This window comes from Notothenia rossii (assembly GCF_949606895.1).
Source record: "Notothenia rossii genome assembly, contig: scaffold_219, whole genome shotgun sequence".
Taxonomy (NCBI): domain Eukaryota; kingdom Metazoa; phylum Chordata; class Actinopteri; order Perciformes; family Nototheniidae; genus Notothenia; species Notothenia rossii.
The window spans coordinates 26,717-43,725 of NW_027639952.1; the positions used below are offsets into that span (position 1 = coordinate 26,717).

The 17,009-nt window shown below is 40.2% G+C and overlaps 1 protein-coding gene across 1 annotated transcript in view; it reads right to left on the reverse strand.

Moving 5' to 3' along the window:
• Nucleotides 1-17,009, reverse strand: part of LOC307027214 (F-BAR and double SH3 domains protein 2-like) — a 46,652-nt gene that overhangs the window by 11,136 nt on the left and 18,507 nt on the right. Inside the window, exons 4-12 of the mRNA XM_079695422.1 lie at nt 15,079-15,133; nt 14,863-14,991; nt 14,646-14,768; nt 10,510-10,605; nt 5,998-6,114; nt 2,783-2,881; nt 2,114-2,266; nt 756-890; nt 377-460 (exon numbers count right to left, since the gene is read on the reverse strand). Coding sequence (XP_079551548.1) covers nt 377-460; nt 756-890; nt 2,114-2,266; nt 2,783-2,881; nt 5,998-6,114; nt 10,510-10,605; nt 14,646-14,768; nt 14,863-14,991; nt 15,079-15,133 — 991 coding nt within the window. The remainder of the gene's footprint in view (nt 1-376; nt 461-755; nt 891-2,113; nt 2,267-2,782; nt 2,882-5,997; nt 6,115-10,509; nt 10,606-14,645; nt 14,769-14,862; nt 14,992-15,078; nt 15,134-17,009) is intronic.

A 17,009-nucleotide genomic window follows, 5' to 3' on the forward strand; every position in this document is an offset into this window, starting at 1 on the left:
TTTTATTTATGTCTTAATGTGGGCATATGTATACATGTGTCTGTTTATTGTGTATATATAGGATATACATATTTTTATATATATTTGTATTTTTGTATTCGGGATTTTGGGAAACGGTATTTAGATCTTTCTACACACAAACTGAAAGATTGATGATTAAGTTGACTTTGACTTTCAGTGGGAAAGTCCACAGCAAACGTCATCAAATAAACACAATGAGCTGGGGTTAAAATATTCTGCAGCAGGGATATCCAACCGAGTACTTTTTTTTATAGCAGCTACATACTTCTGAGACATTATACTTAAAATTCGAAACAAATTTAAGCTTGATATCAAACATGCTTAACTTGAATTAGTGAATGTATATTTAGCGCACCTTGACCCAGTCCTCCATGTCTCCGTCATCAATGACCTCCAAGATCTCCTGCTCCTCGATGGTCAGCTCATCTGGCTGCGACGACTGCAAAGAAGGAAACAGCATTTGTTAAAAAAAACTAAACTGAAAGCTAAATGATTTCTAGCAACTGGATACTTTTTATTTTATAGATTTGTTAGCATTATTTTTTAATCTGCCATATGTTTAATGTTGGGAATGTTCGGTTGTGTTTGTGTAATGTGATAAATGTAAAAAAAAAACAGTGACATGGAAGCTTTCTACCTTAGGCAACATCATGGTCTGGTTCCAACTCTCAATTTGTGTTGTCGTTCATTTTTTATTCAATCCATTTTTCCCACTATTGTGTTTTCTACTGTACCTTGTAGGAGTAGAGGACTTTGCAGGTGAGCGGATAGTTCTTCAAGGTGCTGGAGGGACTCGAGCTGCTGTCGTCTAAAACTTCCCCGCTGTCCTCCATCTCCTCCTCGTCCTCTCGCTCCAAATCCGCCGTTCCCTGCAGGAAAATGAAAGATATTATATGTAACTGATCACAATTGATTATCTGCACTCTTATGGTTACAACACAGTTTGGCAGAGATGTCAAAAGTACACACATCCTTTACTCAAGTAGAAGTACAGATACTCATGTTTAAAAATACTCTGGTAAAAGTAGAAGTACTGACTAAACTTCTTTACTCAAGTAAAAGTAAAGAGGGCTTTGAACTGTTTTAAAGAGTACCTGACCTCCCTTTATATTAATAGAACAATAATGTCATTGTTAGCTAATGAATGTTTCCATGCTGAACAACGGCAACATGACAACGTTTTCATTGGTCCCTCTTCTTTAGAGAAGACCAGGAAATTATGGATACACGGATCGTGTTCAAATCAATAGGCACGCAATGACTCTAAATAATAATGATCACTCCACCAAACACACATTCAGACTAAAGGAACCAGCCTGTTTGGAACATGAGAGAAGTAGAAAGTACAGGTATTTGAGTTCAACATGTAAGAAGTAGAAAGTACAGGTATTTGAGTTCAACATGTAAGAAGTAGAAAGTACAGGTATTTGTGTTCAACATGTAAGAAGTAGAAAGTACAGGTATTTGTGTTCAACATGTAAGAAGTAGAAAGTACAGGTGTTTGTGTTCAACATGTAAGAAGTAGAAAGTACAGGTGTTTGTGTTCAACATGTAAGAAGTAGAAAGTACAGGTGTTTGTGTTCAACATGTAAGAAGTAGAAAGTACAGGTATTTGTGTTCAACATGTAAGAAGTAGAAAGTACAGGTATTTGAGTTCAACATGTGAGAAGTAGAAAGTACAGGTGTTTGTGTTCAACATGTAAGAAGTAGAAAGTACAGGTATTTGAGTTCAACATGTAAGAAGTAGAAAGTACAGGTATTTGAGTTCAACATGTAAGAAGTAGAAAGTACAGGTATTTGTGTTCAACATGTAAGAAGTAGAAAGTACAGGTATTTGTGTTCAACATGTAAGAAGTAGAAAGTACAGGTATTTGAGTTCAACATGTAAGAAGTAGAAAGTACAGGTATTTGTTTAAAAAGTCATAAGAAAAACAAGTAGTGGAGTAAAGTACTGATACCAGAAAAATGTACTTGAGTGCAGTAACAAAGTATTTGTACTCCACTACCTCCCACCTCTGAAGTTTGATGACAACTAAAAGAGGTTACAAATATGAAAAATAATGTGTAAGAGTTGTGCAGTTGATGGACTCACAGAGAGTGAAGGATCATGGGTATTGAGGTTGTTCCAGCGCTCGTTTTCCAGCTCCTCCATCACTTGGTTCATGGCGCTCTTCAGCCACGTTTCCACGGCAACACCCGCCTGCCGAAGCAACTCCAGACGAGCCTCGGCCTTCACTTTCACCGTCTACAAGACAAATCAATAAAACATGACAACTTGCTGAAACAATATTTCTATGCGTGTTACTTATAGCGGTAATCTTTGGCTTACATTTTGAGTCAATTAGCTTAAAGTTAACATTTATTGTCTCTCTTACACTTGAGTTTTTTTTTTATTTCACAGCAATGATACAAATTATGCATTTTTGCATTTCAGGTACACCCTAGAAAAATACAATATTGGATTGTAGCACAGTAGTATTTGACCGTAGTCTGTGTCATTTCATCTGTTTAACCACTAGAGGGAGCACTGGGGCCGCACTGGGGCCACACACACACACACACACACACACACACACACACACACACACACACACACACACACACACACACACACACACACACACACACACACACACACACACACACACACACACACACACACACACACACACACACACACACACACACACACACACACACACACACACACACACACACACACACACACACACACACACACACACACACACACACACACTACCTCTGCCCTCCGGAGACTCTGCCTGGCGACCTCCATCTTGGTCTCCAGCTCAGTGTTGTTCTGCTCTGAAGGCTCCTGCGTCCCGTATCCCTCCATAGCCTGAAAACACATCACAGCAAATACTAATGTCACCATAAAGTTATAAAAACACAGGACTTAAACCCAATAATAATAAATAAATCTATGTTTTGAAGACATTTTACTCGAGACAAACTTCATTAACGAACATCTTTGGGACTTTATTTATTTGCATTGCATATTTATTTTGAACTTCATGTGAATTTTGACACATTTATTGGACAATATCGGTGTAAAACTACAGCTTTAAAAAAACTGAATAGCACTTCCATTTTAATTTAGATATATTTTTCGTTTTTTTTTTGTTACTATTGTTTTTAAATGGCATTTTCTCTTACCACATTTATGATATGTATCAAAACAGAAAAGCCAGTTCTGTGTAATAAAAAGCGAGTTAATAAACCGGATATGGATTCTGAGAGAGAGCGACTCATTTCCTGATTAATGGAAGTGCGTTGATCCTTGTTTGCTGGAAAATAAACGTCATGCAATTCCTTATCTTCACCTGTTTACAATCAAATGAATGGGTGACAATTAAGTAATGATAAGGAAGTCTTATCCTGTATTGCATCGCTCCCTCATGTTTCCCTTCACACATGGGTCATGATTTTATGATCCCAGGCTTATTAATATCAGACTAACCTAGGAGGTTACAGTAAAGGACAAATTCCAGTGCAGTGGAAACATATATTCATTAGTCATTAACACAACACTGACCTCTTTAACTTCCTTCAATACATTTTACAGCGTTCCTGCAGGTTTCACCCAATCAAATGTAAGACTTTTTAAGACCTTTTCAAGACCACTTTGAATAGAATCTAGGACCTATTTCACGGCAAGAAAGTATGAAGGAAAATTGCTATGAAAGAAGAAATACGTCCCATAATTACTTACAAAGTAAATGTATTCATGTTCAACATGAGAACGATGACTGAACATAACAGCATAACAGTACACAGGACTGTGTTAGCGTGTTAGACAAAAAGTATGTATGTGCGTGTGTCTCTGTGTGTGTGTGTGTGTGTGTGTGTGTGTGTGTGTGTGTGTGTGTGTGCGTGTGCGTGTGCGTGTGTGTGTGTGTGTGTGTGTGTGTGTGTGTGTGTGCGTGTGTGTGTGTGTGTGCGCGTGTGTGTGTGTGTGTGTGTGTGTGTGTGTGTGTGTGTGTGTGTGTGTGTGTGTGTGTGTGCGTGTGTGTGTGTGTGTGTGTGTGTGTGGGGGTGTGGGTGTGGGTGTGTGTGGGGGTGTGGGTGTGGGTGTGGGTGTGTGTGTGGGTGTGTGGGTGTGTGAGAGGGAGTGACAAGAGCTATAGAGCTCTGCTGTCTTCATGCTGTTGTATGATTGGTGTTTAGCTGCGGTATTTAGCGTCCACAGCACCTCCGCTTTTAGGGTTGGCGTAGACTCACACGTCGCCCGGAGGTCCCCCGGTGTTGTTGCGGGAGCTGCTGCACTAGCTAACGCTGCACTAGCTAACGCTGCACTAGCCTACGCTGCACTAGTTAACGCTACATTAGCAAAACAATCACACATGTTGTTTGCAAAAGGTGCGGCGGGCTTCAAACACGTTCCCCTCCACTGGTTTCAACCAAGCACTAAATTAGATGTTTTCCAACCAAATACGGTTGAACTTACACTTCCCCATATTTATTTGTAAGTAGATTCGAAGATACCTGAGTTTCTGACTGCCGCTAGCTGAAGCTTGGTTGCTAGGTTACTAGCTGGGTGTTCTCCAATAAGGGGCTGGGGGAAACAAAGTTAGTGATTACTGGTTCCATGTTGATTTATTTCAATACAGATTGTTGGGGGGAACGGAAAGGCTCTTACCGTACTGGTTACTTTGCAGCCCGGACATTTTCCCCCAAAAACATTTAGACGTTATCGCAACACAGAAGTACCTTTCAAATCCGATAACTTTGAAGACCTTCTTAAATCATATCTGAGACCTTTCTTATTTTTTTGATCATATTTAAGACTTTTTAAGGCTTTCAATTCTGATTATCAAAATTAAGACTTTTTAAGAACCCGCGGGAACCCTGTTTTAACATCTGTAAATCTGCTCAAAATCAAAGAGAAAGAATATATAAATTGTCTGAGAATCATCACAAAGTTTATTTAACATATTTTCACTGATGCTAATTTGCCAAAATGTTAAGAAATTCAAGCAAAAATAAACAAGAACAAAAGACAGGACATCTGTGAGTGCCTGTGTTTTGTTTCTATTGATCCTCACCACTACTCCACACCTGATGCATTATTTATAGTATTGGCATTTGGTGCATTGCTACTTCTAACAATGACAAATAACCTTACACCAACTAATGTAACACAGTTAAAGTTACGTTCCGCTGTTTTTGTAACCACACAAGGAACATACGACAGCAAATGGCGATGTTAAATGATTGATAAAACGATTTATGGACTTACAACTTCCAGAACTTTCCAGGTTAATTTGTGTGTTTTAACGCTTTTTTATTTTGTTTTAAAAACAAGTCACAAATAGTCAAACCATTTCTAAAGCAGGATTTTCCTGAACGACAGTCCTGCTTTAGAAATGAGTGTCCACTAGGATCTACTAGGGAAATTACCCAGATTACGTAGACCAGGTTTTACTTTGACATGACATTTAAGAGATAATAAAGATAAGAGACTTTATTGTCATCCATCTATAAGTACATAAAGGAACCGGGGAAGGCTGACTGTAACCGGTTTACTTTAAGGGGCAGTTCAGATTTTGTTTAGTGGGGCTGAAGGATGCCAAACTGTTTGTGTACCTGGGTATTTTGTATTTGTATTAAAGTAATATAGCATACATTTGTGATGGCTAAGTATCCCACTTTAATTAACTGCATATAATGAATAATGTAGAAGGATGAGAGTTTGTGAAATCAACACACCATATTTCTTTGAGTTAAAATGTGTTTGCTAATTCGCTGCCTAAGTCTGAAGTAACGCTGAATTACCATGTCTTATATCTACTTTCACAACTAATAATGTTAATACAGGCTGCTAGTTTACCACTTTTTATGTTGATTAATTTTACAGGGGGGGGGGGGGGGGGGGTAACAGGATATGTTGACAGTATCTCCCTCTTGAATCCTGCCTACAGCTTCATGTGTTCCTCAGTGTGATCTGGTTCTCACCCGCTGTGTGTGGATGATGCTCTTGTATTCTCGGGCAACTCGACTCGCCCATTTCCTCGCCTCTTTATCCAGACTCTGCTCCTCCGTCGTGCCGCTATCTTTCTGCAGCTCCAGCACCTGCAAACACACGGAGAGAATGTGAGATATAATACAAAATAATCATGGCAGACATGTTTTTAGGGGGCAATGCTAATTAATCTTTTTTTGGGGGGGGGGGGGTTTCCTCTCCTGTAGTGTGTTATAGGTTTTTGAGCATATGAATGGTGTGCAAAGACAAAGAATCCTGGGATATCGCCTGCCAGCTAACCAATCAGAGCACACTGGGCTCTGGTTTCAGACAGAGGGTGAAAAGAGGTGCTGCAGCACAGGCAGTATGAGGGAGGTAAAGAGCTTTTTGAACATTAAAGCATGGAGACATGTCACAGTAGAGACACTACATACTGATATACACCTGAACATCAGCAAGAGAGGACTCTTTAAAGTAGAGACACTACATACTGATATACACCTGAACATCAGCAGGAGAGGACTCTTTAAAGTAGAGACACTACATACTGATATACACCTGAACATCAGCAGGAGAGGACTCTTTAAAGTAGAGACACTACATACTGATATACACCTGAACATCAGCAGGAGAGGACTCTTTAAAGTAGAGACACTAAATACTGATATACACCTGAACATCAGCAGGAGAGGACTCTTTAAAGTAGAGACACTACATACTGATATACACCTGAACATCAGCAGGAGAGGACTCTTTAAAGTAGAGACACTACATACTGATATACACCTGAACGTCAGCAGGAGAGGACTCTTTAAAGTAGAGACAATACATACTGATATACACGTGAACATCAGCAGGAGAGGACTCTTTAAAGTAGAGACACTACATACTGATATACACCTGAACATCAGCAGGAGAGGACTCTTTAAAGTAGAGACACTACATACTGATATACACGTGAACATCAGCAGGAGAGGACTCTTTAAAGTAGAGACACTACATACTGATATACACCTGAACATCAGCAGGAGAGGACTCTTTAAAGTAGAGACACTACATACTGATATACACCTGAACATCAGCAGGAGAGGACTCTTTAAAGTAGAGACACTACATACTGATATACACCTGAACATCAGCAGAATAAGGCCCCTTTAATATCCTAGAAAAAAGATCTTCAGCAGAAAGAGGTTGTTTGTCCACATGATACACCCTTTCCTTCAGACTACCTCACATAGAAACACAATTCAATCTTTATGAAGTATTGCTTAGTGCAGTGAGCCACCCGAACACGTCTAAAAGGGCCTTGTAGTTTCTGAAATGTCACAGAGAGAACCACACATTTAAAGTTGTGTTTATAACTGTTTGGTCAATGTGCCAACTTCCTCTTGACATATTGCGTGTGCCTGGTTTTAAAAAGAGCTCTGTAGGAAAGACATACACGGGAGCAGAGCTGAAATAGAGCATTTGTTTCGGCGTCACCTCTGTTCATTCAGCTGGTACAGTACATCATCAAGGAAACATTCATCTTACATTTATTTATAAAGTCATAACCCAGCTGGCTCTCAAATATGTACGAAGAGGGGGAAACATATTTTTAAACTGAGAAACAGTGAAGAGCAAACAGCTTCTCTCAGTCATGAAGGCATGTTGGTCAAATAAAACCCCTAAATAAAACCCCTGGTTGTTTCTGATAGCTGTGAATGTTCAGCAATCGCACTTTACTTAAAGTATAAAATCTAAATATATTCAACTGCTATTTTATTTTACCTTACACAGGGTGCAGCAGGGGCAGATACACATACCTTTCCCCTTATTACACAGTTTAATGGAATACTTAATTATGATTGGTCAACTCGGACAGTCCAGAGGTTGTTCATTTTCGCTAACATACCGTTGCTAAGGAGAGCAGACCGTTGCTAAGGACGATCAAGGGACTTTGGGTGCGTTTCACTTCTCTTATTTTTCATTTCCTCGCTCCTCGGGCTCGGTATCACTGGAAGTTGATTTGTCTGCGCCATCTTGAGGAGCGTCCCAGTGGCCTTATCTTTGCCGGAGGATTGAGGAGCGATAACCGAGGAACGACCAGACCATCCTCCGGTGAAATCCTCAGACACTCGACCCGCCCCCTTACTTTGTATCGCTCACTGATTGGACGATGCAGCGCATGCACTGATCTGGCTGCTGTCAGACGAACAGCTGTGCAGCATCACAAACGGACGCCGCTTCACGTGACGCTCCGGAAGAAACGACGTCCCATTGCTCTTAGAACTCATTTCCCTGCTTCTCGTGGTTTCCTTGCGTCTCTCCCTGCTTCCCTGGTGGGAGGGACTAAACGCAGGGAAACGACGCAAGTGAGGGACGCAAGGAATCCATTTAACCAAATTGAGATGCAGCCTATGTGCAGTCATATCAATCAGCAGAAAGAAGTCAATTTAACGTCAGCTGTGGACAATAAACATTCGTTTTCCCTTTTCATCCATCGGGAAACTCCATGACATTTTAATTAATGAATTTTTATATTTTTCTATATTTTCGGAGATGAACATTTGTATTTTCAAAACAGCTTGGAGAAGACTCTGAATAAATGTTGATCTATTCTATACCATGTATGAAGGCCTATTTCTGAGACTAAGTATACATATGAGAAAGATATTAACAAATGCTTTCATTTTCTTGTAAATAAATGTAATGGATTTCCAGACTTTGTGGAATTTGTTTGTATATTTGCAAACAACAAATTGCTTCTGTTGAAGTGTTTTACATTTAAAGAATACAAATAATGCATGCATTATCAATCTTTTCACACAAATAATACTGAGACACATCTTCCTCCATTAAGCTACATCTGGCAGTGATTGATTCGGCTCTAATTGAACATGGCACAGTCTCTTAATAAACCAAATATGGACAATTACAGCATTTCATTTGGAGATTTCTTCTTTTAGGATTGATATAAATGCCTAAAATGTGAGTTAAGAGCAGAGTGTGTGTGGAGGGCCTGGGTGGGGAGGGGCATGCTCTCTGATGAGGCTCACAATGCCTCCTTTTCACAGATGAACCTCCCTCCCTCCCTCCCAGTTCAGCTCTATTCCTTACCGGATCCCTCTCTGTCTGCTGCGAGTGGTGAGGGAGGGGAGGGAGGCAGGAGGGAGAGAGGGGAGAGAGGGGAGAGAGGGAGGCTCTCCACCACTAATGTTTTCTTTAGGAACAGGCTGCTGCTTGTTTGACTTCCAATGAAAACAACGCCAGCGTTTGCAGTTTGAACAAATTGTCCAGTGTTGTCCAGTGAGGCAGAGGACCAGAGCAAAGGGAGGACCAGACTACTAGAGCCAGGATAGATGTGTGTGTGAATGTGAGTGTGTGTGTGTGTGTGTGTACGTATGTGTATATTTATGTGTATGTATGTGTATGTGTGAATGTGTGTGTGTATGTAATATGGATTGCAGTACACTACATTCAAGTGCAGCATCCACCCTAATAAACCTCTCTTGGTTGTCTTAAAGTCAGAATATTTTTGGATTTAATTTGACATTTTTGCTGATATGTGCAAAAACCATCGTTGTTTTTATGTGCACATTTTTTTTTTAGAATATCTGAAACTATAATGTGTTCGCTACTTAATTGTATTTATTTGTCATTTCTATTACTTATGTCATGTGTGCTTTTACTCTATATTTAACAAGCAAGCTACTTAATTATAGCTTGCTTTTATCTGCTATGTCACTTTTGTTGTATTGCTGTCGTTTCCCCCGCTGCAGGACTAATGAAGGAATTCTGCTTCTGATATTTCAATGATTTTTAGAGAGCAAAACATTCTATTAATGACCAGTATGGGTTGAAACTGAGACGCTATGGACTCCATGAACAGGTGTGCAAAGGCGCAGAACAGATTGCACTCGAACGGGTGACTCTGGCGGGATTGACTTTTGTAGGATGCAAATGTTACACACTGCACTTTTATAGCCCCGAGCGAAGCAGCTGTGAGAGCAGATTCTGATAAGATCACAGCAGGAGACTCAGACCGAAAGCATTACTCCATAAAAAATAAAGAAAAGTGTGGGGCTGCACAGGTGGGGCCGTGTTGCCTCAGGTTCTGGTGGGAAACAATGAAATACAATCCAGGAAGTCCATTTCATGTTGTAAAGCCACGACACTCACATCTGTGTTTACTGTAGGAAACCGTGAGGAAGGTTTCTTTAAATTCTCTGATTTTTAGCAGCTTTCTGCTGACTCTATGGAAGGCCATTTGGACCATGATTTGTGTAAAGCAATTTGTAGCTAACGGTAAACTCCCGACATGTTACCATATGTAAATCAAACAAATGTTGACAGATCACATATGCACAATTGGGCAAGTGAGGCTTGAGTAGAGTCGTCTGTATTTTGTATGAAAAGCAGAAATCAATTCGGCTCGCTCAAACTTCACAAAAATTCAAGCAATTTTCCCAGTTTATGTTCATTCATCAAGCGGTAACATTTAAAATATAAAAACCAGGATTTACCGTATCTGTGTCGCTGGGCTGGAACATGAAGTCCGGGGCTTGCTGAAACATGAGGTTCTTCTCAACAAACAGCTGCTGGTGGAACTCCTGCAGAACCTACGTGTGTGTGTGTTTGTGTGTGTGTGTGTGTGTGTGTGTGTGTGTGTGTGTGTGTGTGTGTGTGTGTGTGTGTGTGTGTGTGTGTGTGTGTGTGTGTGTGTGTGTGTGTGTGTGTGTGTGTGTGTGTGTGTGTTTAAGGGAAAAGAAGAAGTACATAGTTTAGTATTGCCAGAAATAAGCCATAGCTCTAGAGCAGGGGTGGGGAGCCTTGAAAGGGCCATTTCAATTTTTTCAACATCCTCCGAGGGCCGTACAAATTATTGACCTCTGCTTAAAATCACAGCCTTTTTTTTTTTGGCCTTTCTTTCATGCTTTGCAAAGAAAAAGCAACCTCTGAATCCAGATATCTCACCATGACTCGCGTATGCATGCACGTGCACGGTGTGGCATGACCACCAAAACAGAAAGATATGGACACAAGATGTGTGCAAATGTATTTAGTATGCTATCCATGTGGACATGAATTAAGTGGGTGAGGGGGCCTAACCTCCTCTAGGGGGGTCCGGGATTTTAAATATTGAAGTTAAAAGCATCAATGTGGTGCACTTTGAGAGCAACATGAAGAGATTTATGGAAACATCTCAACACCCATATGAAACAGACCTGGAAGCAGATTTTCTTTTTCTTTATGGATATTTTACAAATCACTCCCCTTTCAAACTGTATTCTTGTTTATTAATAACAACTTTTTTTTACTGTCATATAGTATTTTATACCTGTTTACTTTATTCTCTTCTTTTTTTATAATCATATAAAGACGTGCCTTTACCTCACTGGTTGGAGAAAAGGCTTCTTATATTCGTTAGCATAGCTAGCTAACCAGATGCTAATCACAACAAAGTTATTGTTATTCTGGTGCTCTCCGTCAGCACTACACCCCTGTCAGACGAGACATATACCACGTGATGACCCGTTAGGCTCGTGTTGTGTTCAAGGACCCTGACCTTGGCCAGGAAAAGCAGGAACTCGCTTGTTTCATTATTTTGCGGTCTAGATTTCTTTAATTTTTTTCTTTTTTGCGTGTGTTTATAAATTACCTCGTATACGGCCCGGAGTCCGGAGGTTCCCCACCCCTGCTCTTCAGCAACCCTTCTTGCAAAAAAAATCCTTAAATCTAATCAAATACAAATATATTTATATCGTACTTTTCACACACAAAGGTAACTCAAAGGTGCTTCACAAACCAAACACATAGCCAATTTACAAAAAAAACAATACTATCTCCCCCTTCCCTGGTCATAACCAGAGTTACACATAGCTTTGTGATTAAAAATAACATTTAATACCAAAGCAGGAATGTATAATACAGGAATAAAATGATATAAAATTGTAAAACGGAGTAAAATAAGAGTCAAATTACAATAAAAATAAGAACAAGTGCAATTCAATCCAAGTAAATGTAATATGTTACTCAGAAAGAGTTTCTTTATGTTCCTTTTTACTCTTTAAAAGACAAAGCCCTGTAGATTTAAAGAATGAACAGACATTAAAAGTAATGACCTGTATGTGACGTCCCACAGTTTTTAAAAATGTCAGTTCACTACTAACCTCCATTAGCCTCCAGAGGTGGAGAAAGGATTTACTTTTCCTACATTTTCATATGAAACGCCATATTTAGACTTCGGCTTAACACAACATATTAAAGAATGTCAAGATCACTTCATGGAGTGAAATCAAAATGTCCCTCCACACAGATCTCACATAAGATCTGCTGCAGGGGAGTCGTGTTTTCACGTGAGCACTGAAATGTGAGCTCTGCCTGAAAGACCGCTGCGTCCCTCTCTAACGATTTTTTCTTATTCTGGCCCGAGAAGAAACTAAACGCCAGCAGAGAGGCAAGATGAACCTGAACAAATCAGACTGAGAGAGGCTAAAGAAGCTCAATGAGTGTAACCCAGGAGCGCAGAGGAAACTCTAACCTGCCAATTCATTAGCAGGCGGTGAGGCAGAGCTCTTAGAAAGACACGGAGGGACACTTGGAGATGTCCTGAACACATCTCAACCCTCGATGCACGAGTGACTGGACCCTACACTCTTCCATAAGTGGGTCAAAAAGGACCCGTATTAGAATAATATGTGTTTTTATGGTCATTTTGGTTTAGAAAAATCACTTGTATAATATTTAGTATTATATTTTGGTTCACACTAGAAATATTTTATATTTAATTTTTCACTATTTAGAATTGTAGATTTTTTTTTTACATTTTGAAAAATAATGTTTTGAACATTTTGATGCAAAGGTCCAACCCTCTCTTACCTGCCCTGAAGCTGAACGACCTATCCTACCTTTATTTCCTCCCACCTTGACTACTGTAACTCCCTTCTCTACGGCATCCGCTCCCCCTCCCTCGATAAACTCTAAATTGTAAAAAATGTAGCCGCCCGACTCCTCACACACACCAGATCATGGCACCACATCACACCAGTCCTCAAAGACCTTCATTGGCTTCCCGTCTCCCAACGCATCGACTACAAAATACTGGCCCTCACCTATAGCCCTCCACCATCCGACCCCACCCCCCCTATCTCACTGGTCTTCTCACCCCCTACCAACCCTCACGGTCCCTCAGATCCACCTCAGCCGGTCTCCTATCCCCCCCAAGTCCAAACTAGGCAGCTTTGGGGAAAGAGTATGTTCAGTGGCAGCTCCCAGGATCTGGAATTCCCTCCCCCAAGATCTCCGCTATTCTGAGACCCTCACAGTATCCCAGTCCCTTTTCAAAACTCATCTCTTCTCCTCTTGCCTACTCATAGCCCACCCCCCATCAATCCATGCCGGTTGATCAAGTTTGATAGTCCCACCCTAACCTTCCCTTATATTGTAAAGCGATTTTGAGTCCTTGAAAATATAATGTATTATTATTATTATTATTATTATTATTATTATTATTATACTGACAGGTATCAGATCTTGCTGTGTAAAATAATCTCCCTGAGAGGTGTCACTTGTGATGTAGCCTGTGTGTCCTACAGTGAATGTGTTCCTGACAGCAACAGGTGATAAGAATCAAAGGTTCCCAGAGGACCCCATAGGAAATGCATGCGGGCCATTTTTGACCCACTTATGGAAGCTTGAGGTGAAATACAAAAACTACAATTTCTTAAAATTTAAATAAAAAATTTGAATAGCTGGAATATGAAATGATTAAAAAAATGTAATTACAAAGATACTTCAAGAAAACCACCTCACCGGGTCAAAAAAGACCCACTTATGCATCTAAGGCACATGTGTCAAACTCAAGGCCCGGGGGCCAAATCGGGCCCTTGGTGGATTTAATTTCGGCCTGTGTAAAAATGTAATCATAAGAAATGACTCTGGAAAAGCTGCAGATAGAGCCATAAGAAATGAATGCAACTGATTATTTAATGTTGTTTTTATAGGCAATCATTGAAGCTTTGTTAGTTCCAGGTTTAATATGTACAATAAGTTCATTTCAGTTCATATCTGTTCCCATGTTTTGTCCACCTGAGCCTGCACACTTTATGTGAGCATTTTGCTGCACATTAAAGTAAAAAGTCGTGTTGAAATAGCAGATTTCTTTTGAAGGCAAACTATTTCTGACTCCCATATTGATGAATACACAAACCCTCCACTGTGTAACACCTCTGTATAATCATGGGAGTAGAGCGATACATCTTCTCATACTAAAGGGTAACCTCAACGTGTTTCTCAGCTAAACTTTTGTTCCTATCAAAGGTTTGTACAGCTTTTTAGTGGGAAATTAAAGCACTTAAGGTACCTTAAAAGAAATCAAGCCAAACAATTAACTAAATACACATTGAATCACCTGTTCTGATACAATTGATATATTTATTTTTACCAAATATACTGAGTGTTTTTGGCAGAAACATTACTTTTGGGAGGACTTGAGCTCTATCTATCTTATATTTCAGTTGTTTCTTAAATAAGCACTGGGCAGCTGTCTCATTTAAGTGAATAAAAGTAGAAAATCAGACTTGACAGCATCAGTCAACAGATTTGAAAAAGGACTATACAGAATTGAAGTGCTGGTTGTCCAGTGTGTTTGAAGACTCACCCCGTTGGAGCTGTTGAGGAGCTGGTTGAAGGTGTTGTGGACGGCCTGGTAACTCTCCAGCTCCGTCTGACACAGCGAGACGAGGTAATCCTTCACCTGCTCGTAGATCCTGCCGTCTAACACCTGCACACAAATATCCCCCCTATAAGTTTCGGAGAACACGTTTGATCTTCCACCAGATACACATCCAACCACTCAGAGTGACGGTCAGCCTCACCTTGATGCAGTCCATGAGGTCTGTGTTGTAGTAGCGCTGCTGGTGAGCGTTAGCGGCTGCTAGCATGAGAATGTAGTCGTTACGGGCGTGTGTTGCTTTGGAGTTGCACTCGCTTCTCTTGGCTTTCAGCTGGGAAATGAAAGTGTATAGCCGATGAGATGCAACACCAACATGTAACAAAATGTGGGGCAGTTGAGAGATATCTAAATCTCATACCTTGACGGTTGCTCTCTGAAGACTGGATCTGGACTGGAAGAGACTTAGCCTGGACCTGGGAAGAAGTTTCACATCAACACTATTTCAATATTTCTTAAAGTTGTAGTTTTGAATATATACAGCACAGAGGACCAGGAGGCTAGCTGCTAGCATACGGCTTAAAACACTTAACGTTTTGTTGGAAAACACGGCTTTCTTATATGTCTAATACAGCTAGTTTGAAGAAATCTGCCTTCCTCTGCTATATTTCCCACAGAGAACAATGATCATTAAGCTGCAACCACTAATTCTAAATCAATTTTTAGCACGAATGCATGTGAATAAGCAAGACTGCAAATAACTGCATCTATAGTCCAACAGAAACTGAACCAATATTGTAAAGTACGCTTTTGAAAACTCAACATTTGACTATTTGTAAAATTCAGAGACAATGAGACAAAGGAATCCATCAGTGTGTGTGTGTGTGTGTGTGTGTGTGTGTGTGTGTGTGTGTGTGTGTGTGTGTGTGTGTGTGTGTGTGTGTGTGTGTGTGTGTGTGTGTGTGTGTGTGTGTGTGTGTGTGTGTGTGTGTGTGTGTGTGTGTGTGTGTGTGTGTGCCCATCCATCACTTAGTTAGAATAAGCAAGCCATTTAACCAGAATACGGACGGTTGTAGGGGAGCAATCTGATTACTGCTGAATGTATTCAGAGTATACAATCACCAGGTTACTTGAGTGCATTTAGAAGTATTCCCCGATGACCTGCATAACCTAGTTGTACTGTTTTTCTAAATGTTAACACATTGATTGAACAGAAAGCAACTACACATTGCAACAGACACGTAGGAAGGGAAGATTGTGCAAGGATTTAGCAAAAGCAAAAAACGTTGAAGAACCACAGACAGTGAATGATCCAACTTCACTTCTCTGCACCTCAATGAGCTGAAGTCCCTCTGCAGACAATATGAAGAATGTGTGTGTTTACACATGAGGCCTGAAGTAGTATTTGTAGTATTAGAATGAGTGCCAACCCAGCTGCTAAGCCTTTCCGGCAGCAGAGCTTCACCTTCGCTCTAGAATAAACTCTCCTGATGGGCAGAGAAATGTCTGCAATGTGGAGAGGCAAAGAGCCAGCTGGTAATGGGTGCCAGGACTAAACGTGGAGAAGAGACATCTGAATATCAGACGCCTGTAGGGTGGAAACTAAAGGGTGCTACCCTCATTGATTAGTTTGATAAGTAGTTTGTTTTTCACCTCAAAAACATCTTTGGCTTATTGTTGCTTCACTCGGATGTTATCAAACAAAATCAAGCAATCTGATTGGTTCTTAGCCGTGATATAATGAGCGTATATCACGGGTAAAATTGTAGTTTGCAGTATCCCTCCGCGTCTGAGAAACACCACGCCCCTTAGCTGTGATATAAGGACCATATACCACGGCCTGTCGTGAGCTATTGCTTAAATATACCATTGGGCATGATTGGTGACATCACAGATATAATTAAAACGTGGGTCCAATATGCAACTTACACAAGTGACATGTGGAAACATCTTGTGTCCACGTGACATAGATTCAGGATTTTGCAGTGAGGAAAAAGTAGTGTATGTGATTCTAAAAAGGTTTAATCGAAAGCAGGTTTTTTTTTTCTACATGGCTCAAACTTCTCTGGAGTTTTCCGTTTAAGGAATTTGGTCAGAAAAAAGTAATGAGGTGGTTAGAGAATTGTGAAAAACTGTGAATAAAAAGACCCACAAGCAGAGAGTGCTGTATTGCAATTGCTTTTCTTGTATAAAGATGTAAGATATTTACTACAGTATAATGTCATGTAAGAAAAAGCCAAGAATCCTCACACAGGGAAAGTTCCAAACATCGAATCCTTTGTACTTTGTCTCGAACATTCACTGAAATGATCATTTAATCATCAAATGAATTGCTTTGTAACTTGACGAATC